The sequence below is a fragment of the Entelurus aequoreus genome, linkage group LG03 (genome assembly GCF_033978785.1).
Source record: "Entelurus aequoreus isolate RoL-2023_Sb linkage group LG03, RoL_Eaeq_v1.1, whole genome shotgun sequence".
Taxonomy (NCBI): domain Eukaryota; kingdom Metazoa; phylum Chordata; class Actinopteri; order Syngnathiformes; family Syngnathidae; genus Entelurus; species Entelurus aequoreus.
In genome coordinates, this window is record NC_084733.1 from 50,854,573 (window position 1) to 50,879,278 (window position 24,706).

The following is a 24,706-nucleotide window of genomic DNA, read 5'->3' on the forward strand; positions in this document are numbered from 1 at the left end:
TATATATATATATATATATATATATATATATTTATTTATTTTATTTACATAAAAGAAATACTTGAATTTCAGTGTTCCGGTGGCTATCCATTAGATGGCAGTATTGTCCTGTTTAACTTCTCCGTTCATGATGAGTATATCATTTCGGTCACCGTGTTCAATGGAGAAGTCTGTTCTACATATTTACAGGCAACATACACCTTCCCCTTCGAACTGTCCTGGATGAACTGAAATTCTTGTTTCCATTCGTTTGAATTCGTTAGGCAAGCTGTTTATATTGTGGGAAAGCGGACGTGAGAACAGGCTGTCCCCACTCAGTCTCAGGTCCGCATTGAGCTGGAGGGGGCGTGGCCTCCAGCTCCGGCTGAATACTGGGAGTTTGTCGGGAGAAAATCTCTGCCGGGAGGTTGTCGGGAGAGGCGCTGAATACCAGGATTCTCCCGCTAAAAACGGGAGGGTTGGCAAGTATGCTATACACCTATGTAGATATTGCACCAAAAACCAGACATTTGCAGCTAGAATAGTCATTTACCACATTAGCAATGTATAGAGTGTATTTCTTTAAAGTTAAGACTAGTTTAAAGTTATCTTCATTGAAAAGTACAGTGCTTTTCCTTCAAAAACAAGGACATTCCAATGTGACCCTAAACTTTTGAACGGTAGTGTATGTATATATGAGGGTTTAGCTAAAGGCAGAAGTATACTTTTGTGTCGCGTATCTTGCATAGGGCAGAGCGTCTAGGTCCTCCCCCTACGTACTCTCCCTCACATCTTTACATGCACATTCAAAAACATATAGCTTTGCATCAGTGTTTACTAATGATGACAACGAAAAACAAAAAAGGTCATGAAAACTTCCCACATCTTAAAAGACATTATAAAGACAATTTCCATCGAAGACAAAATAAAAAAAATTGTACTATGTTTTTTGTTTTTTTTCCCCCCATTTTCTTTTGTTATCCCTTAAAAATGTTTTATGTTTATGTTGTGTATTATTTCCTTATGGTAGTTTTTCTTATACTAAAAAATGTGTTTACAGTTAATAAAGGTTTTATGACGGAGACAGAGAGACAGTTTTATCCTTGGACTGAATTATATCCAATAAGAAAAATTATTTTGAGCATGTTGGCCTGACAGTCAGGAAATCGAGGGCCCCAATGTCAACAACAGAAGAAAATAGTGTAAAGCATGGAAACAGAGGAAGAGGAGCTGCATCCTTTACCTCTGATAGATGCAGCACAGCTACCACGGCTGATTGGTTGTAATTCCACTTGACCGTCGGTATTCTTAATTTTCGCCTCACCATAGAGTTTGGTCCGTCAGCGCCAATCTAAAACACATAAAAGTAAAAAAAATGTTTTAAAGGCCCATGGAAATGAATAACTTGAATAAACATTACATTTTCTCTCTTCTACCTCTGTGTCTGTTACTATAAAATAAAACAGAAACAGAATATGTTCTAGCAAAATACAAATATAGTCCACCTGTACTGCATGGTTAAGCTGCCAAACAGGACCATTTATAAAAAAAATACAAAAAATAAAAATAAAGTAAAAAAGGAAGCTTAAACTTACAAGCAGCTTGGTCTGAAAAGTTTCCCCGCTGGCTAATGTGACCTGCACCCACGGAATGGAGCTCACTGCCTTGTGCGGCATAGGCCACGTGTACTTCACCACTTTGGACCTGTATTTGACTTGGACGATATCTGACAGACACAACCAGAAAGTAAAAGTGTTATCAAAGGATTAATTTCCATTAAATTGTCAGCCCAGGGGCCAAATCAGACCCAGGAATAACACCATACGGGCCCTCGAGTTTAATTCAAAACTTGGGAGACAAACATTTTTGCAGCAAATTCCTAAGAACACTAGAGTGATTTTGTTGTAAGGATGTAACAGTAAACGGCATAATGAAAAACCGCGATAAAATTCCCGACGGTTAGTAATACCGGCTATTTTTTTAATTACCGAAAAATCTTAAATTATTTATTTATTTTAGGCAACACTGCTTACTTCCTGAAAACGAAGTCAGGCGCATATCTGCGCATATCTGAGTGTCGTTTGGCTTTAAAATCATGGCGGACAAACTACACACACTTTGCTCTGGCGATTTCCTCTCAAAGTAAAAAGAGCCAAGCGCTTGGTTTAACGTAATTTTACCTCGCTACTTGGCATGCGTTTAAAAGCGCACTGCTGTTTTTAGATGATGACAGGTGTGGACAATATTGGAGACAGATGCACTTGTCCCACACTAAAATTATATAGCGAAGGAGAAAACTATTTGATGTTGCTTTTATTTTCTCAATACAGCGTCCATCAGCTGCTGTAACAGAGTTAAAGACGTGAGGAAACATGCAGCAAGCGATGTGTCGGGAACGTTGCCACAACTTGTTTATAAAGTCTTTAGTTTGTTTACTGGAATGCTCACTCGTCCTTTATTTAACTGCAAACTGTATCAGTGTTCAAATAACATCAATACTAGCTATAATGTTTTGTCATCTCATTGAACCAAATGCAGGCTGTGAAGATTGTGTATTAGGTGTAAGAGGTGTCACTCCTGTTTATTTTTGTTGATCAATTGTTGTACTGAAACACTAGGAGGCGTTGTTAGAGAAGAACAAAGCTTGTTTATTAGACTTCATCTTCATCAGCCAAACTGCTTTGAGTTTTATAATGTTATCAAAAAGCACCAGTTTTTTTTTTCCATTACTTCATCAATCAATCAATCAATGTTTATTTATATAGCCCTAAATCACTAGTGTCTCAAAGGGCTGTACAAGCCACAACGACATCCTCGGTGTCGAGTGGGTCTGATATAATATTGTGAAAGTCCAACACATCAGCGAAAGTCCAGTCCATGGTGGGGCCAGCGGGAACCATCCCGAGTGGAGACGGGTCAGCAGCGTAGAGATGTCCCCATCTGATGGACAGGCTAGCGGTCCACCCCGGAGCAGAGTAGAAAAGAAAAGAAAAGAAACGGCAGATCAACTGGTCTAAAAAGGGAGTCTATTTAAAGGCTAGAGTATACAAATGAGTTTTAAGATGAGACTTAAATGCTTCTACTGAGGTAGCATCTCTAACTTTTACCGGGAGGGCATTCCATAGTATTGGAGCCCGAATAGAAAACGCTCTATAGCCCGCAGACTTTTTTTGGGCTCTGGGAATCACTAATAAGCCGGAGTTCTTTGAACGCAGATTTCTTGCCGGGACATATGGTACAATACAATCGTCAAGATAGGCAGGAGCTTGACCGTGTAGTATTTTATACGTAAGTAGTAAAACCTTAAAGTCGCATCTTAGGTGCACAGGAAGCCAGTGCAAGTGAGCCAGTATAGGCGTAATATGATCAAACTTTCTTGTTTTTGTCAAAAGTCTAGCAGCCGCATTTTGTACCATCTGTAATCTTTTAATGCTAGACATAGGGAGGCCCGAAAATAATACGTTACAGTAATCGAGACGAGATGTAACGAACGCATGGATAATGATCTCAGCATCGCTTGTGGACAAAATGGAACAAATTTTAGCGATATTACGGAGATGAAAGAAGGCCGTTTTAGTAACACTCTTAATGTGTGACTCAAACGAGAGAGTTGGGTCGAAGATAATACCCAGATTCTTTACCGAGTCGCCTTGTTTAATTGTTTGGTTGTCAAATGTTAAGGTGGTATTATTAAATAGATGTTGGTGTTGAGCAGGACCGATAATCAGCATTTCCGTTTTCTTAGCGTTGAGTTGCAAAAAGTTAGCGGACATCCATTGTTTAATTTCATTAAGACACGCCTCCAGCTGACTACAATCCGGCGTGTTGGTCAGCTTTAGGGGCATGTAGAGTTGGGTGTCATCAGCATAACAGTGAAAGCTAACACCGTATTTGCGTATAATGTCACCTAGCGGCAGCATGTAAATACTAAAGAGTGCAGGGCCAAGAACTGAACCCTGGGGAACTCCGCACGTTACCTTAACATAGTCCGAGGTCACATTGTTATGGGAGACACACTGCATCCTGTCAGTAAGATAAGAGTTAAACCAAGACAAGGCTAAGTCTGACATCCCAATACGCGTTTTGATACGCTCTAATAAAATATTATGATCAACAGTATCGAAAGCGGCGCTAAGATCAAGAAGCAGCAACATAGATGAAGCATCAGAATCCATCGTCAGCAATAGATCATTAGTCATTTTTGCGAGGGCTGTCTCCGTAGAGTGATTTGCCCTGAAACCGGATTGAAAAGGTTCACAGAGATTGTTAGTCACTAAGTGTTCATTTAGCTGCTGTGCGACAATTTTTTCGAGAATTTTCGAGATAAACGGTAGGTGGGACACCGGCCGGTAGTTCACCATGAGGTCAGGATCGAGGTTAGGTCTTTTGAGTAGAGGATGAATAACCGCTTTTTTGAATGCTAGAGGAACAGTACCAGAGGAAAGTGATAGGTTTATAATATTTAACACTGATGGACCTAATAAAACAAAAAGCTCCTTGATAAGTTTCCCAGGAATTGGGTCAAGTAAACATGTTGTTTGTTTTGTCCCATTTACACATTTTAACAATTCCTCCAATGTTATTTCATCAAAGAGAGAGAAACTATTTTGGAGGGCAATGTCCGTCGTATATACAGTCATATTTGTGTTAATAGAACCCAGTTGTGGCTGGGATGCATTGTCTTTAATCTCTTTTCTGATGAGTTCAATTTTCTTATTAAAGAAATTCATAAAGTCATCTGCTGAGTGGGTGGAGCTACTGGGAGGAGTCCCTTGTTGGGTTAGCGATGCTACTGTACTAAACAAAAATTTAGGATCATTTTTGTTGAGGTGGATGAGATTTGAGTAATATTTAGCTTTAGCTGAGGTAAGCATGCGTTTATAAGTTATTAAACTATCACTCCATGCTTGATGGAAAACCTCAAGTTTAGTCGCACGCCATTTGCGTTCCAGCTTTCTACATGATAATTTCTGGGCTTTAGTTTCTTCTGTAAACCATGGGGTACGCCTTTTAGGGGCCCTTTTTAGCTTTAGCGGTGCTACAATATCAATGGTGTCGCGCAGGGCGTCGTTAAAGTTGTTAACTTAATTACTTGAGGTTTTTTCATGTCACAAAGGTATTACTTTAAAAAACATTTATGTGACGCAGCATTTTGTTAATGTTTTATTGTCTATAGTTAATTCTTATACGACATATTTCTGCTCAATCTCTTAATGGATCTGTCCCGATACAGCATCTACATGTACATATATATACATAACTTAGAAAAATAAATAAGTAATTTAAAAAAATACCTCTATCTATTAAAATGTAAAAATAGAGATAAAGATCATCATAAAATGACAAAAAGCTGACACGTTGATATTATTAATGAACAAAAAAACAAATACTTGTCTTTAGATGTATGGATAACATTTATAATTAGCCTTTTTATTAGACATTACAAATTACATGATGGTATTACGTTCACACACCAACACTGCTTTACCTAACAATCAGTAATCATGATTACATTTTTGATAAAAATTATTTTAACTATTACTTTGGCCATAATTGGCAGCCCAATGTATAAGACTAGATCTCATACATGAACACTATTTTTATCTATATGGACAAAAAGTGCAGTTACGACTTACGGCCATCAGGTGCCATCTTTAAAAATTATTACATTGGTTTTTATTTTTGAATTTTATATTGTTATAATTTTTTCTGCCATATTACTTTGTTTATAATACTTTTGTTGCTTTCATATGCACATTCAATTTCTACTTGAGGTCCATGAAACTGTGTTTTTATCTACAGTAATGTTTCTCCATCCATCCATCCATCCATCCATTTTCTACCGCTTGTCCCGTTCGGGGTAACGGGGGGTGCTGGAGCCTATGTAATGTTTCTCCTACAAAGGAAATCATTTTGAATGTGTTGTGTTTTTTTTTAAAATAAAACTTGGTTAAATGATTTCAGTATAAATATTTTTGGAAAAATTTGAGCACATTTAAAAATACCGCGATAATAATGATAACCGTGATAATTTTGGTCACAATAACTGTGATAAAAAATGTTCATACAGTGACATTCCTATTTTGTTGTATAAGAGAACTTGAACCACTGTAAACACTAGGGGTGTGGGAAAAAAACGATTCGAATTCGAATCGCGATTCTCACGTTGTGCGATTCAGAATCGATTCTCATTTTTAAAAAATCGATTTTTTATTTTTTTAAATTTTAAATTTAAATTTTTTTAATTAATCAATCCAACAAAACAATACACAGCAATAACATAACAATGCAATCCAATTCCAAAACCAAACCCGACCCAGCAACATACAGAACTGCAATAAACAGAGCAATTGAGAGGAGACACAAACACGACACAGAACAAACTAAAAGTAGTGAAACAAAAATGAATATTATCAACAACAGTATCAATATTAGTTACAATTTCAACATAGCAGTGATTAAAAATCCCTCATTGACATTATCATTAGACATTTATAAAAAAAATGTAAAAAAGAAGAACAATAGTGTCACTGTGGCTTACACTTGCATCGCATCTCATAAGCTTGACAACACCCAGTGTCCAATATTTTCACAAAGATAAAATAAGTCATATTTTTGGTTCATTTAATAGTTAAAACAAATTTACATTATTGCAATCAGTTGATAAAACATTGTCCTTTACAATTATAAAAGCTTTTTACAAAAATCTACTACTCTGCTTGCATGTCAGCAGACTGGGGTAGATCCTGCTGAAATCCTATGTATTGAATGAATAGAGAATCGTTTTGAATCGGGAAAAAAAATCGTTTTTGAATCGAGAATCATGTTGAATTGAAAAAAAAATCGATTTTGAATCGAATCGTGACCCCAAGAATCGATATTGAATCAAATCGTGGGACACCCAAAGATTCACAGCCCTAGTAAACACATTGGCAGATCATTGCGTTTACATTTTAACCGAAAGACACCGGGGTCCAAACTTCTAATTTACATAACTGAGGCATTCCTCAAAGCACCCCTTTAAGTCCTCACCTTTTTGGCAGTTACACACATTTTTCATAATGTGATTTATTCACAGCTAAGGTGTTACTGTAGCTTGTTAATGTCAGATGCAGTCAGTAGTCATTTGTTCCACTTTTTAGTTATACTAGTAGCGTACCTCAGGGTTCCACGTTAGGTTCTCTCTTTTACATCATTTGGGCGATTCAACTGGTGGCCCACGATTTTGGTTCAAAAAACGTGTGAGCGACTCACATTATTGCAGCAGATTCTTAAAAACACTTGATTGATGACATAGAGACGATCTTTGACTAGTTTTTTTTCAGAAGGTCAACAAAACGGGCCTGTAACTCTAACAAAATAAATAGACCCAATCTACTGTAGAGGAGGCTGGTTCTCGAGAATATACCAATTCGACTAATAGTAAAAGCAGACGTCCGACCGTGGGGCCTGGTTATTAGCATTCTGGAAATGTGGCCCCCAAAACACAGCCGTCACTCAGGCAGCATGCTCCAGTAGTAAAACACCACAGCATCCTGCCTGGCACATGATGACTGCTAAAGTTCACATCTTCTTTTTATGGTTTCAGCCTGCCACACTCTATTGACTAATCGTGTTTATCTACATGCCAACCACGCCACACTTTGCACATGCTGTCAGCTTGTTAGATATTGCACCGAACCTCCTCCTCTTCCTAAAATACCAGCAGCTGGTCTTCCAGGACATGAAAGCAGCCAGAGCTGTGCTTGCTCATGCCGACTTGGAGTGGGACCCGTACACAGATTGGCTACTGGTTGCCGAACAAGGATGTTAAATACGGGGTTTCGGTGATTGGAGAGGGAGATTTCATTGAAAACAGCTGGCAGGCAGCACACTTTTCATGTACTACATCATTAAGGAGAATGAGAACCGAGAAAAATGTGCTGCAACCACGCATCCCTTGTTTGGCCTGTAAGCCTTTATAAATCTGCCAATAGAACTGCCAAGCTTGTAGCAGAACTTCATTTTATATGCAACATTTTGGTTAAATGTCAACAGCCATAAAGCGCTGTATGCTGTCCCCGCTTTAGAGCCTGGACTGAGCAAGACTAGGAACACATGGCAGTTTTAAATAGGTCACTGGACCACTTCACGTGTCCTTTCAGGCTCTGCAGTTCTTAAAATATGAGGTTTTGATACAAATTGACGGAAAAACATAAACGTCTCAGTGAGGGAATACAACTAAAAACAACTGATGGATGGAAAATGTGGTGGCATTGGCTCCAGGAGGTAAATGGAGCCAACCGACTATGTGATGCTTTGCTCACCAGACAGACCGTCCAGCTGTTTAGTCAGTGCTGCCACAACCATGTCGTTCTCCACGATGTAGGCCATCTCCTCCTCCAGATTGTCCTTATCAAATGTGATCAGGGCATCAGAGCAGGCGTCCCAAACCTAAATGAGAGACTTATTATGCTTGCGGCCTCGCCTCAAAGTAACCCCCTGTCACTATATATAGCTGGAAAGAGCCTGGCTGATTTTGCTTTAAAGGTCACCAGCATCTATTTATGTAGAAAATTGAGGACATTCAACAGAGCTTGTTTTTTGCAAACTCTGACATGTTTGTAAAAATAAGTGGCTCAGTATTTAGCTGCAGCAACATTGTTAATGTTTTGGTTTAATTGTAATCTGGAATTTAAACACGTCATTTGAGCTGAACATGGTGGAAGTGTTTGTTTAGTCCTCTGCTGGCTTGTAACCCGTCATTCAGCTGTAATATGCTGCTTTTTTCCAACTTGCCATAAAGTCGGGGGATATACCCTTTAAAAAACCCACTAATGGTTCTTTGGGTTTGCAACTTGTGATAAGTGGTTAAAACTAAAAGGCCAGCCCAAAAATCGTTTTGGTTTTGTTTAAAGCAGGGTGACATGTTGCAGCTTTGGGAGGAATGCCTTGATGCTTTTCTTGCAAGATGTAAACACTTGCTTGCAACCTGAAGAGAAAATGACTCTGGTGGAAAGTTCACTCTAAATCTAAATACTTTAAGATATGTTTTAAAGCACAGAAAAAAATGTTATTTAGACATGCAACACATATTTATGGCTAGGAGGAGAATGACTGATCTCGTAGGCAAAACAAACCCAAAAAAGCGGTAGAATGGAAGGTATCATGAGTGAGGTACGATGCCATAATCACTCTGAAAGGCAGAGCATGATGACATCTTAGCCTTAGAGAGAAATGCTGCGGTCAAGGCTTTGGTACACACCGACCACATCATACAAGTCGGGCCGATCCTTGCATCCATTGCCATGAAGCTGCTTCACTTTGCAGCAAACAACAACTCTTCTGATCTTTCATCTTCTTGCAGTTGTTCACATGAATCTTCATAATTTAAAGGCGGGGAGGGAGTACCAATTTGTGAATGTCAAAAGGACTTCATCCTCATCAAAAAGAATGGTTTTCATAATAAATGAAACAAGGGCATGCAAGTCTCATGGTGTATCGTAATGGTATGTTTTTTTCTATTGAGTTACTGATAAAGGCCCATGTACGAGGGAATGAGAAAATTGCATGTCACATGAACCCACCATTTAATGCAAACGACTCCATGCCGCGTGCATGATTATACAAACCAGAAATGAGTTTCTTACTCATTTGGCTGTAAGACTGTACAAGTGGAATTTCAAATAACTTCCACAAATTGTATAGAATTATGATTACTGGATGACATAAATACATGGAGAATATACTGTAAATGTCATGGTAAAAACAGTAACACTGTCAAATAAAAAACTCAGAGAACAGTTATTGGATTGGAAAGTATGAAAATTGGAATCATATCTTTCTCAAACAGATTGAATGAACGTACCTGCATCTTTTTGTAGGGCTTGCATCTCATGTTAGTGATATGCTCCCATGCATCAATACCTAAAGAAAACAAAAGATCAGTAGACAATATTGGAACATTTAGACAACAAATCCGAATTACTTGTGACCAGTGTTTCTCAAATAGTGGGTTGGGACCCCCTGGGTTGTCCCAAGCCGCAGGTGAGATTGTCATCATTTGTGTCTGCACTCTAGTATTCATGTCAGAATGATATATAAGCTTACAGCTAGGTGGCAGCTAGGGGTGTAACGGTATGTGTATTTGAATTGAACCGTTTTGGTACGGGGGTTTCGGTTCTGTTCGAGGGTGTACCGAACGAGTTTCCACACGGACATATTAAGTAGCGTAGCGCACGTTGTGTAAACAATGCACACCGAGGCACAACACATGCTAGCAACGACCGGGCTACGACAACATATAAAAGCCAGAGCTGGAAAACCCTCCTGCCTCATTTGGTTTGGTTTGTCAGGTTTGCTGACATTGTTCAGCAGCGGTAAGGCATGCTTCTGCCAACACGTCAAACATGCTAACCCATTTGTAGCGACACCACCCCCAAGTGAACATCGCTTCAACAAAGATAAAGACGAGCAAACAGCTCCCACCTCTTACTGCCAAATTAGCCAGGCTGGGGGGGGGGGGGGAGTTAATCTGAGGCTGAGTTGACTCGAAACTGTTTAAAGGCCTACTGAAACCCACTACTACCGACCGAAATCTTAACATTGCAACACATGCCAATACGGCCGGGTTAGATTAGTAAAGTGCAATTTTAAATTTCCCGCGAAATATCCCGCTGAAAACGTCTCGGTATGATGACGTTTGCGCGTGACGTCACGGATTGTAGCGGACATTTTGGGACACCATTGTGGCCAGCTATTAAGTCGTCTGTTTTCATCGCAAAATTCCTCAGTATTCTGGACATCTGTGTTGGTGAATCTTTTGCAATTTGTTTAATGAACAATGGAGATAGCAAAGAAGAAAGCTGTAGGTGGGAAGCTGTGTATTAGCGGCCGGCTGCAGCAACACAAACACGTAGCCGGTGTTTCATTGTTTACATTCCCGAACGATGACAGTCAAGCTTTACCATTGGCCTGGGACAACAGAGACTCTTACCAGGAGGACTTTAAGTTGGATACGCATGCTTGTGGAGATGGGACAACAGAGACTCTTACCAGGAGGACTTTGAGTTGGGTATGCGCTACCGTGAGTACGCAGCTGCGGCTTCCAAATATTTGATCGCTTGCCCGTACGTGCGTGCCGCTATGTGCATGTCACATACGTAACTTTGGGGAAATATATGTGCTGTATGAACTTTACGGAGGTGAACGGTACTTTGGGCTGTGGGATTGAGTGTATTGTGCGGGTGTTTGAGTTGTATTGGCGGGTTATATGGACGGGAGGGGGGAGGGGGGAGGTGTTTGTTATGCGGGATTCATTTGTGGCATATTAAATATAAGCCTGGTTGTGTTGTGGCTAATAGAGTTTATATATGTCTTGTGTTTATTTACTGTTTTAGTCATTCCCAGCTGAATATCAGGTCCCACCTGCCTCTCACAGTATCTTCCCTATCTGAATCGCTTCCACTGCCCTCTAGTCCTTCACTCTCACTTTCCTCATCCACACATCTTTCATCCTCGCTCAAATTAATGGGGAAATCATCGCTTTCTCGGTCCGAATCGCTCTCGCTGCTGGTGGTCATGATTGTAAACAATGTGCAGATGTGAGGAGCTCCACAACCTGTGACGTCCCGCTAATTCCGGTACTGGCAAGGCTTTTTTATCAGCGACCAAAAGTTGCGAACTTTATCGTCGATGTTCTCTACTAAATCCTTTCAGCAAAAATATGGCAATATCGCGAAATGATCAAGTATGACACATAAAATGGATCTGCTATCCCCGTTTAAATAAGAAAATCTCATTTCAGTAGGCCTTTAATGTAGCACTTTTTATATGTACAAGAAAAGTTTTGTCATTTTATTTAATCTGAGCAACAACTTGAGGCAGTTTAATGTTGATTAACGTGGACCCCGACTTAAACAAGTTGAAAAACTTATTCGGGTGTTACCATTTAGTGGTCAATTGTACGAAATATGTACTGTACTGCGCAATCTACTAACACAAGTCTCAAACAATCAATCAAAAAAAGCACTTTATATGTAGAAAGGTTTTGTTAAGAAACCATTCTGAGCCTTATCTTATTTAGTTTTTATTTTATATATGTTGACCACATTAACCCTGGCAATGGACCTTGTGTGTATATGTATGTTATGCCATTGTTTACAAATTTGGTAAATAAATAACCAAAAAATTGATATTTTGTTGTTTTCTTACTGTACCGAAAATTAACCGAACCGTGACCTCTAAACCGAGGTACGTACCGAACCGAAATTCTTGTGTACCGTTACACCCCTAGTAGCAGCAGTGTTCAATCTAATCAACGAAGAACTACTGAGTACACATGAGCTAATGGAGGCAAAGAGATTAAGATGTGATAGGAATGAAAAGAAAAATGGAGTTGTCGTCAGCGGCATACATAAAGAATGTAATTTACATGGCGGGCTGTACAGATGAATAAATAATGAGGTCCCAATAGTAATTCAACTCAAGGCGGTCGAGGAAATTCAAAAGTCATGAGACAAAATAATTGAGAAGCACTGCATGAAGACCAACAATTTCCAGACAAATGTCTCTTAAAACATTGGCCACTGATTTCACCTCAGTGTACATCTGAGAGATTAACATCACATGTGATTTGCGTGTTTTGCCACCACGGATAAGATGATATCCATAGACTTTACGCAAGAAAGTGAGCTGCGTATGTTCTGTTGTTGCAAGAAGAGACTCAACTTTAAAGCACAAGCAGTAATCTCCATTTGCTCTTTTGTCACGAGGTCTGTAACTCAAGCAAAAGTTCACGTTTTACTGTTTCTATATTTTACAATTACCAGCTTGTAACTTCTTTTTGGAGGAAGGAAAAATCTTTATTGTCTTTGCGCAAGTACAACAAAACTAGATTTTTATATTAGTTGTATGACAGATAGTAAGGTACGTAGTTCAAACGAAACATAATAATTGCCTGTGCATTTAATATACGTACGTTTTATGATGGTGACACAGTGTGACCCTGTAAAAGATCAATTAAATGAGGATGAGGATGACACCAAATAGTCTTATTGACCGTATAGGGCCAATTAAAGGCCTACTGAAACCCACTACTACCGACCACGCAGTCTGATAGTAAGGCTGAAACGACGCGTCGACGTAGTCGACGTCATCGGTTACGTAAATACGTCGACGTCGTTTTTGTGCGTCGACGCGTCGCATAATGACGTCACACTACCGTCATGGCGAAGCGCAAAGCAGACGATCAAAGAAGACGATGCGAGCGGTGCGAGCGAGGGGGGGAAAGCATGCCAATAGTGTGGGAGTATTTCAATAAACGGCCTAATAATGTTGTTGTATGCACACTGTGTCGAGCGGAAATGGCCTATCATAGCAGCACAACGGCTATAAACGAACATTTGAAAAGAAAACCATCAACTAGTCAATCGTCCGCGCGAGCATACGTTGTCATCATTACACAAAAACATGAATGTGTCATTTGTATCTGCTAGGGGTGTAACGGTACGTGTTTTGTATTGAACCGTTTCGGTGCGGGGCTTTCGGTTCGGTACGGCGGTGTACCGAACGAGTTTCTAAGCTAAAGTCTTAACAAGCTGCTTTGCTCCGTCTGCCTCTGTCTCAGCACGCAGCATTGTCCCACCCACACAACCATCTGATTGGTACACACTAGTGATGGGTTGATGAGGCCTCATGAAGCGTTTCGACACATTGCAAAACTGTATTGATACTGTGTCGATACTGTGTCACTAAATACTGACATCTGCTGGACATTAAAAATCCCTACAGGCAACCTATGGACCGACTTAACTGACACTGATTTTATGACCTAGTATATACAATAATATAAACCAAGTCATTGTATTTCATTTAGGATTATTTCATATCTTCATTTAAATAAAAATATATTTTTATCTTTTTTAGATACAGTCAAATAATGCGAACATGTATCATGACTAGGATGGTAGAAGGTGGGGATTGAACCCCAGTAACCGATTGCTGGCACGGCCACGCTACCAACTTCGCCACGCCGTCATTCCTGTACCTTCTCTAGTAACAGTAGTGATGGGTCCACACAGATGCATAGGCGCATGCGTCGAGCTCATAGAGCGAAACCCCGTGTCGGTGCGCGTACCGCTTTTAGAAAGTCACGTGACCGATCATGAGCTGCTTTGGTCACGTGACCGATACGCGAACTGTATCGCACTGACGCCTCCTCTGTGCCCTGTGAGCAACATTCCCTCTAAGGTGCGCGCCTGCGCAATTGCGCAGTGCTCTAGCGTCCTCCGCGCACACCGTGCGCCGCACAGCCAATATATGCCGCGCACCAAATCAAACCCATCTGAATTCTAAACAAAATAAACACATTTATTCTGTGTAATTTTGAAATGCAACTTTGAGTGACAGTGACAACAAGCGGCCCTAATGGTGTTCGTCAACAACACGCATTGCGCCGCTTCCTAATAAACACAGTTTGGCGCGCAGGCGTCAGTGCGATACAGTTCATGAGCGGTCACGTGACCAGAACAGCTCATGAGCGGTCACGTGACCAAAACAGCTCATGAGCGGTCACGTGACCAAAACAGCTCGTGTTCGGTCACGTGACTTTCTAAAAGCGATACGCGCACCGACACAGGGTATCGCTCTATGAGCTCGACGCATGCGCCGATGCATCGGTGTTGCCGGACCCATCACTAGTACACACGCAGCATTGTCCCACCCACACAACCATCTGATTGGTACACACGCAGCATTATCAGCCAATCACCAGTGCGTATTCAGAGCGCATGTAGTCAGCGCTTCAGCGTGGAGCAGATAGGTGTTTAGCAGGTGAGCATCAGGCAGCGGACTCTCCCCAAATGATAATAAACACCTCCCAGTCAACTACTAGTAACATCACTATGAGCCCGTTGACCTTCTAGAAACTTAAACTGCAGCTCAGCTCGCTCGCAGTCCTGGCTTGAGGTGAAGGCTAATTAGCTCTCAGTTCCAGCCACATCGACCCCTTCTGAGCGCCTATTTTCAGCTGCTGGGAATATTGTAAACAAGAAAAGAAGCAGAGCATGTACACATGCTAACATTTCTTCATTACAACTGTTAGACACTCACTGGAATGAGTAGAATTGGTTATTGTGTACTGTGTTGGACTGGATGTTTATTTTGCACATTTTAAAAGCAATACTTAATGTTTACAGTGCTCCAGAATATTTAGATTGGCACTTTTTTGTATTGGATGTTTATCTTTATTTTTGCACATTTTAGCAAATAAGCAATACTTTCACTTTTGTTGAAATGTTTACACTGTTGTTACAGAATATTTCGTTTTGCACTTTTTTGTATTGGATGTTTATCTTTACTTTTGCACATTTTAAAGCAAAATAAGCAATACTTTTACTTTTGAAATGCTTATACTATTGCAGAATATTAAGATTTGCACTGGATGTTGACTTTTATATTTGCACATTAAAAAGCAAATAAGCTACTTTTAATTTTGTTAAATGTTAAAAGTTTTAAATGTTTACATTGTTACAGAATATTTAGTCATGTTGTTGTCAATGTTGACTGAGTGGCCATACTTCTTTTTTTTGTAAATAAAAGCCATGCCTTTTGAAAAATTGGGCCTACATTTATTTTTTCATCTTCATTTTGAATAAAAAAATAATCGGCAAAAGGAAAAAATAATCTATAGATTAATCGAAAAAATAATCTATAGATTAACCGATTAATCGAAAAAAATAATCTATAGATTAATCGATAGAAAAATAATCGTTAGCTGCAGCCTTATCTGATAGTTTATATATCAATGATGAAATCTTAACATTGCATCACATGCAAATACAGCCGGGTTAACTTATAAAGTGCAATTTTAAATTTCCTGGGAAACTTCCGGTTGAAAACGTCTAGGTATGATGACGTTTGCGCGTGACGTCAATGGTTGAAGCGGAAGTATTGGGACACATTGTATCCCAATACAAACAGCTCTGTTTTCATCGCAAAATTCCACAGTATTCTGGACATCTGTGTTGGTGAATCTTTTGCAATTTGTTTAATGAACAATGGAGACTGCAAAGAAGAAAGTTGTAGGTGGGATCGGTGTATTAGCGGCTGGCTGCAGCAACACAACCAGGAGGACTTTGAGTTGGATAGCAGACGCGCTATCCGACGATAGCCGCCGACTGCATCGATGATCGGGTGAAGTCCTTTGTCGCGCTGTCGATCGCTGTAACGCAGGTGAGCACGGGTGTTGATGAGCAGATGAGGGCTGGCGTAGGTGGATAGCTAGTGTTTTTAGCATAGCTCTGTCGAGGTCCCGTAGCTAAGTTAGCTTCAATGGCGTCGTTAGCAACAGCATTGCTAGGCTTCGTCCGGCGGTACAGCATTAACCGTGTGGTTACAGGTCCAGAGTTTGGTAGTATTGTTGATCTTCTGTTTATCCTTCCAGTCAGGGGCTTATTTCTTTTGTTTCTATCTGCATTTAAGCACAATGCTATCACGTTAGCTCCGTAGCTAAAATGCTTCACCGATGTATTGTCGTGGAGATAAAAGTCACTGTGAATGTCCATTTCGCGTTCTCGACTCTCATTTTCAAGAGGATATAGTATCCGAGGTGGTTTAAAATACAAATCTGTGATCCACAATAGAAAAAGGAGAAAGTGTGGAATCCAATGAGCCCTTGTACCTAAGTTACGGTCAGAGCGAAAAAAGATACGTCCTGCACTGCACTCTAGTCCTTCACTCTCACGTCCCTCATCCACAAATCTTTCATCCTCGCTCAAATGAATGGGGTAATCGTCGCTTTTTTCGGTCCGAATCGCTCTCGCTGCTGGCGTAAACAATGGGGAAATGTGAGGAGCCCTTCAACCTGCGATGTCACGCTACTTCCGGTACAGGCAAGGCTTTTTTATCAGCGACCAAAAGTTGCGAACTTTATCGTCGATGTTCTCTACTAAATGCATGGGATTCTGGTAATGGTTGTGTTGTGTTTATGTTGTGTTACGGTGGGATGTTCTCCAGAAATGTGTTTTTCATTCTTTTTTGGTGTGGGTTCACAGTGTGGCGCATATTTGTAACGTAACAATGTTAAAGTTGTTTGATACGGCTACCGTCAGTGTAAGCTGTGTGGCTGATGAGTAAGTATGCTTTGCTGTCTCCTGTGTGTGCAAGTAATAACAACATGCAACATGTGGCTGGACTGGCACGCTGTATGTAAATGCTATAGAGGACAATTACAGCAGTGCAATTAGGGCACGCCCTTTATTTAGTAATTAGAGTGTAAATAGGATTATTTTTTCCGTGGGAGTAATCTATGAGGGACACTGAGATCCATAAGTCTCCTGGGAAAATCGGGGGGGTCGGCATGTATGTAGCTGAGCCGCATCAGAGTGGTCAAGGAGCCGCATGCGGCTCCGGAGCCGCGGGTTGCCGACCCCTGGTGTAGAGTAACTAAGTCTTAACAGTAGATTGGAAGTGGAAGTAAATACAATTGTACTTTCCGGAGATACAAGTAAGTACTAGTATTGTGCTGAGTTAGAAATAAATATTTTCTGTGTTGCTGTTAGCTGCTTTTCCTTTGGTATTGAAACATGTGGCAAACATAACATTCCAATTGTTTCGCGCAAATGACCGCTGCTTTAGCGCAAGAACTTGTCTGTGACGACACTTTTGCTGTCTAGCGCAGCCAAAGTTGCTCTGCATGCAGCTGGTGAGAGTTGAAGGAGCTTGCACCAAATTCGCAACACAGTCACAATTTAAAGGTGCCATATGTAATAATTGCACGTCAAGTCATCATTAAGTGTCAAAAGGCATTAATAAATCATGTTTTTTTTCCGAATACCTGTATAACTGATAATGGTAGTTCAGCCGAGACATGCTCATTTCAAAATTAGATTTACAGCCCCGAAATATTGTTATTGTTTTCATTTTAATGACCCGCCTCTACCGTTTGACCAATTAAAAAGTCTGTGAGTGTGTCACATCCAGGTTGCCAGTTACGCACCGCCCTCTTCATCGAGCTACTGCCACTGGTAAGACCTGTCGGACCTTAGTAAATCTAAAAGGTGTCGTTATGATTCTCCACTTATTCATGACAATGCCAGGAACAAAACAAGGATTTGTATCGGGATGCCTTTGAAAGATGGAGACAATTAAAGGCCTACTGAAATGATTTTTTTTTATTTAAACGGGGATAGCAGATCCATTCTATGTGTAATACTTGATCATTTCGCGATATTGCCATATTTTTGCTGAAAGGATTTAGTAGAGAACAACGACGATAAAGTTTGCAACTTTTGGTCGCTGATAAAAAAAAAGCCTTGCCTATACCGGAAGTAGCGTGACGTCACCGGAGTAAGGACTCCTCACATTTTCCCATTGTTTACAATGCAGCGAGAGAGATTCGGACCGAGAAAGCGACGATTACCCCATTAATTTGAGCGAGGATGAAAGATTCGTGGATGAGGAACGTTAGAGTGAAGGATTACAGTGCAGTGCAGGACGTATCTTTTTTCGCTCTGACCGTAACTTAGGTACAAGGGTTCATTGGATTCCACACTTTCTCCTTTTTCTATTGTGGATCACAGATTTGTATTTTAAACCACCTCGGATACTATATCCTCTTGAAAATGAGAGTCAAGAACGCAAAATGGACATTCACAGTGACTTTTATCTCCACAACAATACATTGGTGAAGCACTTTAGCTACTGAGCTAACGTGATAGCATCGTGCTTAAATGCAGATAGAAACAAAACAAATAAGCCCCTGACTGGAAGGATAGACAGAAGATCAACAATACTACCAAACTCTGGACATGTAACTACACGGTTAATGCTTTCCAGCTTGGCGAAGCTTAGCAATGCTGTTGCTAACGACGCCATTGAAGCTAACTTAGCTACGGAACCTCGAAAGAGCTATGCTAAAAACATTAGCTCTGCACCTACGCCAGCTCTCATCTGCTCATCACGACCCGTGCTCACCTGCGTTCCAGCGATTGACAGTACGACGAAGGACATCACCCGATCACCGATGCGGTCGGCGGCCCGGAGACGGAGGAAGTCAATTTGAGGTCGCCGGCTAGCGCGTCTCCTATCCATCTCAAAGTCCTCCTGGTTGTTTTGCTGTAGCCTGCCGCTAATACACTGATCACACCTACAACTTTCTTCTTTGCAGCCTCCATTGTTCATTAAACAAATTGCAAAAGATTCACCAACACAGATGTCCAGAATACTGTGGAATTTTGAGATGAAAACAGAGCTTTTTGTATTGGATTCAATGGGCTCCGAATACTTCCGCTTCAACGATTGACGTCACGCGCAAACGTCATCATATCGAAACGTTTTCAGCCGGAAGTTTGCCGGGAAATTTTAAATTGCACTTTATAAGTTAACCTGGCCTTATTGGCATGTGTTGCATTGGTAAGATTTCATCATTGATATATAAACTATCAGACAGCGTGGTCGGTAGTAGTGGGTTTCAGTAGGCCTTTAAAGGCGGAGAAGATTTTTCCATCTGATGGCAAACTTGCTAATTTCCTCCTTGATAGGTAAGTCAGGCACTTATGTTTTCTTATTATTTGTAATAAATAGAAATGGACATTTTGTATGTAAACTATATTGTCCAATACAGTCTATGATCTTGTCTAACAAAGCTAGTATGTCCGTGCAGCGCATTCTTAGCATGCTAGCCCGGTCAATGAGACATCGACATATAGGCTAACGGGGCAAATATATGCTCGTTAGCCTGTATGTCGATGTGTCATCCAACTGACAGGGCAAAAAATATTTTCGACAAATAAAACTTATGTGGATATGGGTGGTAGTGTCCATGCCTATTTTGTCCTCATTTTGCAGATATGCTGAGGAAATGCGTTCCAACATTAGCACGGCTAATTGTGGTTTCTGGTATGTGCATCAAACACATATGTTGCTTGGCACAATATAATGCATTACATGTACCGTATTTTTCGGAGTATAAGTCGCACCGGCGGAAAATGCACAATAAAGAAGGAAAAAAACATATATAAGCCGCACTGGAGTATAAATCGCATTTTTTGGGGAATTTTTTTTTGATAAAACCCAACACCATGAATAGACATTTGAAAGGCAATTTAAAATACCGTATTTTACGCACTATAAGGCGCACCTAAAAACCTCCAATTTTCTCAAAAGATGACAGTGCGCCTTATAATCCGGTGCGCCTTATATATGGACCAATATTGAGCCACAACAGGTCTCGCAACTACGGGATGCATAAAGTAACCCCAGCCTCTACTGTAGCGTCTATTCTATGCGCCTTATAATGCGGTGCGCCTTATAATGCGGTGCGCCTTAACAAAGTTTTAAAATAGGCCATTAATCGAAGGTGCGCCTTATAATCCGGTGCGCCTTATAGTGCGGACAATACGGTAAATAAAGAATAGTGAACAACAGGCTGAATAAGTGTACGTTATATGATGCATAAATAACCAACTGAGAATGTGCCTGGTATGTTAACGTAACATATTATGGTAAGAGTCATTCAAATAACTATAACATATAGAACATGCTATACGTTTACCAAACAATCTGTCACACCTAATCGCTAAATCCGATGAAATCTTATACGTCTCGACTCTTACGTGAATGAGCTAAATAATATTATTTGATATTTTACGGTAATGTGTTAATAATTTCACACATAAGTCGCTCCTGAGTATAAGTCGCACCCCCGGCCAAACTATGAAAAAAACTGCGACTTATAGTCCGAAAAATACGATAATGATTTATTACTTTGTGTATTGACATGGTAGTAGGCTATATGATTAATGTGTAACGTGTTTTTTGCGTAACGTAGGTTGGCTCATAGAATTGCACTATGCTCTGAAAGATGGTGATGTGCGTAAATGGAAGACAATGCAGTGCGTCAGGTTGGATGCAACATGGAGTTATGCTGAACGAAATGTGGCAGTAATTTTACTATTGGCCTTGACTTGCCATCAAAGTAGGCCTATGCGATATATACTATATTATTATATATTATGATTTAAAAATTATTTCGATGGTGGTCCGTGTGGTCAAACTAGACATTTTAGCAGGGTAATACCAACAATCTGTCCCGGCACCAGACGAAAATATTGCTGCGTAACTTTACAAATACATTTGCCTAATCGACATCAGTAAAATGTGGCATAATAACTTAGTAAACCATCTTGCAAGAAGCATAAACAAGGGAAACCTACAGCGTAGGACTCGTCGATTGCCATTTGAAGTTCCTTGGAGTAGGATTCGGATTCGGCTGCATATCTGGCAACCTCAGTCATGGAGAGTGGGAGGGGACTACAGAATTTTGACTGTGATTGCAGTACCATTTGTGGCCACATTACTACATATGGCACCTTTAAATGCACTCAGTGGATTTTAGGTGTAAGACTCCATCTATCAACAGCATGCATCATTACAACAAGTTTTGATATTAGTGGCTGCTATATGAAGTAAAAAAATATTTTGGAATGCAAAGTAAGGCAGCCTAGACAAGGTTTATAATACTACTTTTCTCTGCAGGGGAAATGTTTTATTGCAGCCATAGACATGTGGTCGCTAGCACAGGCTTGATTGTGTATGCAAAATAAATAGATTAGATAAATAAATAAAATAAAATAAATAGATTACCAGAACGCCAGCAATACTCGGAGAATATGAAGATGTAATCATTTTGTCACATCAAACCTGAAACTGTTTTGTGACTGCTGTTTTTGCATCTAAAGCAAAGAAAGATACGAGCAAACTGGCAATGTTACACACATATATGGCTGCAGTCTATGTAGCAGGAAGGAGATGATTGGTGCAATGACAGAATTCTGCAATTACATTTTTGAGCTGCTGGATGATTTACAGTAAGGGCTGATTTGGAGCAAGTAGACACCAATTACAAATCAAAACATCTCATATATGAAAGACGAAAAACTTCTTGCTACATTGCATTTTCTTGCGACTGTATTCTTCAGAAAACACAGAAAAAGTGCCGCAGAATAAAGTTGTCTGCTGGATGTTCCACAACATAGCTGCTTGGGGGTGGGCCGATGGCATCTGCACAGCACCAAATAGCTCTGAGAGCCAATCCTTGTTCCAAAGTTACAGATCTGACCTGCCAACTTCCTTTACCTGCCTTGTTCTAACATGCCAGAGGCTGTTCAACTACAAGACTTGCAAGGGATTGGAGACTGCAGTGGCGATTGCTCCAAGACTGCAAGGGAAGTTCAGCTTCCCCTAAAATACTGTGTATACAACAAATCGATGACTAAATTAATCGCCAACTATTTTTAATCGATTTAATCGATTAGTTGTTGCAGCCCTAATATATATATACACAGTATATATATATATATATATATATATATATGTACGTACATATACATGTATATACTGTGTATATACAGTTGTGCTCATAAGTTTACATACCCTGGGAGAAATTATGATTTCTTGGCCATTCTTCAGAGAATATGAATGATAACACAACTCTGAAAAATTGTGGTGTGGCTGTTTCAAGATGCACAATAAGGAGGCACTTGAAGACAAATGGGCTGCATGGTCGAGTCGCCAGAAGAAAGCAATCACTCCAAATTACTTTGTTCCAGAAGTTTTGAGGCTTGTCTCTGTGCTGTTTGGCGTAATGTAAGCGGGATACTTTGTGACATTTGCACAGAAATGGCTTTCTTCTGGCGACTCGACCATGCAGCCCATTTGTCTTCAAGTGCCTCCTTATTGTGCATCTTGAAACAGCCACACCACAATTTTTCAGAGAGTCCTGTATTTCAGCTGAAGTTATTTGTGGATTTTTCTTTGCATCTCGAACAATTTTCCTGGCTGTTGTGGCTGAAATCTTTGCTGGTCTGCCTGAATCCCTCATTTACCACTTCTTAATCAGCATTTGAACACTGCTGATTGGCATTCTCAATTCCTTGGATATATTTTTATACCCCTTTCCTGTTTTATGCAGTTCAATGACCTTTTCTCGCAGATCCTTTGACAATTCTTTTGCCTTCCCCATGACTCAGAATCCAGAAACATCTGTGCAGCACTGGATAAAAGATGCAATGGTCTGTCAGAAGCCCAGAAACTCACTGACCTTTTATACACACACATTAATTACAAACAAACAGGTCACAGGTGAGAATTGGAACCTTGATTAGCCATTCAAACCTGTTTGTGTCAACTTTTGTGCATGTTATCAGATCAAAGTCACTGGGGAATGTAAACTTTTGATCAGGGTCATTTGGGTACTTTCTTTTGTCATTTTGATTTAAAAAGAGTAAACACAGTTGTTTGCCAATAAATAGCTTCACACAACTATTAAGCAAGAGTGGAAGAAAGGTTATCATTCATATTCTCCGAAGAATGGCCAAGAAATCATAAATTCTCCCAGGGTATGTAAACTTATGAGCACAACTGTATATACACAGTATATACATGTATATGTATATACATATATAAATATATATATATATATATATATATATATATATATATATATATATATATATATATATATATATATATATATATATATATATATATATATATATATATATATATATATATATATATAAATAGTTGGCGATTAATTTAGTCATCCATTCGTTGGATCTATGCTATGCGCATGCGCTGAGGCTACGTTTTTTTTTTTTTTTAACCTTTATTTATAAACTGCAACATTTACAAACAGCTGAGAAACAATAATCAAAATAATAGGTGTGTAACGGTACGTGTATTTGTATCGAACCGTTTCGGTACGGGGGTTTCGTTTCTAGCAGCGACCGGGCTAGGTCCTGACCATACGTCCTCTTTTCACCGGACATGTCCTCTTTTGTGGGGCTGTCCGGGCGGTGTTTCTTAAATGCCTCATATGTCCGGCATTTTGAGTTAGGGTTGCATGTATTTTCAATGTACGTTCAGGGTTAAGAAGGTTAAAAACAAAACAAATTGTGCGTGCAGCAGCATTCGTGAGGGAGGGGCAGAGACAGAGAGAGCGAGAGAGTTATGATAAACGTGCATGCGTCGTCAGGCTCTGCTTTTTATCGATAGATTTATCAGATTTAATTTTTTATTATCTATAGCAGGGGTGTCAAAAGTGTGCACTTTTGTAACATTTTTCTTGTTTTATTTGGCAAGTTGAAAGAACATGGCGCCAGTATACTGTGTTTTCCAATAAAATACTGGAAAGGATAGAAATGTAGTTTGTCTCTTTTATCCAATTATTAACCGATTAATCGAAGTTATAATCGACAGATTAATCGATTATCAAATTAATCGTTAGTTGCAGCCCTAATATATATATATATATATATATATATATATATATATATATATATATATATATATATATATATATATATATATATATATATACATATACACATATATATATACACACATACATATATATATATATATATATATATACATATACACATATATATATACACATACATATATATATATATATATATATATATATACATATACACATATATATATACACATACATATATATATATATATATATATATATATATATATATATATATATATATATATATACATATACACATATATATATACACATACATATATATATATATATATATATATATATATATATATATATATATATATATATATATATATATATATATATATATATATATATATATATATATATATATATATATATATATATATATATATATATACATACATACACTACCGTTCAAAA

The 24,706-nt window shown here is 39.3% G+C and overlaps 1 protein-coding gene across 1 annotated transcript in view; it reads right to left on the reverse strand.

Annotated features, from left to right (window-relative positions):
• Nucleotides 1-24,706, reverse strand: part of coq6 (coenzyme Q6 monooxygenase) — a 52,750-nt gene that overhangs the window by 21,660 nt on the left and 6,384 nt on the right. The window contains exons 3-6 of the mRNA XM_062042092.1: nt 9,827-9,885; nt 8,286-8,412; nt 1,575-1,705; nt 1,223-1,330 (exon numbers count right to left, since the gene is read on the reverse strand). Coding sequence (XP_061898076.1) covers nt 1,223-1,330; nt 1,575-1,705; nt 8,286-8,412; nt 9,827-9,885 — 425 coding nt within the window. The remainder of the gene's footprint in view (nt 1-1,222; nt 1,331-1,574; nt 1,706-8,285; nt 8,413-9,826; nt 9,886-24,706) is intronic.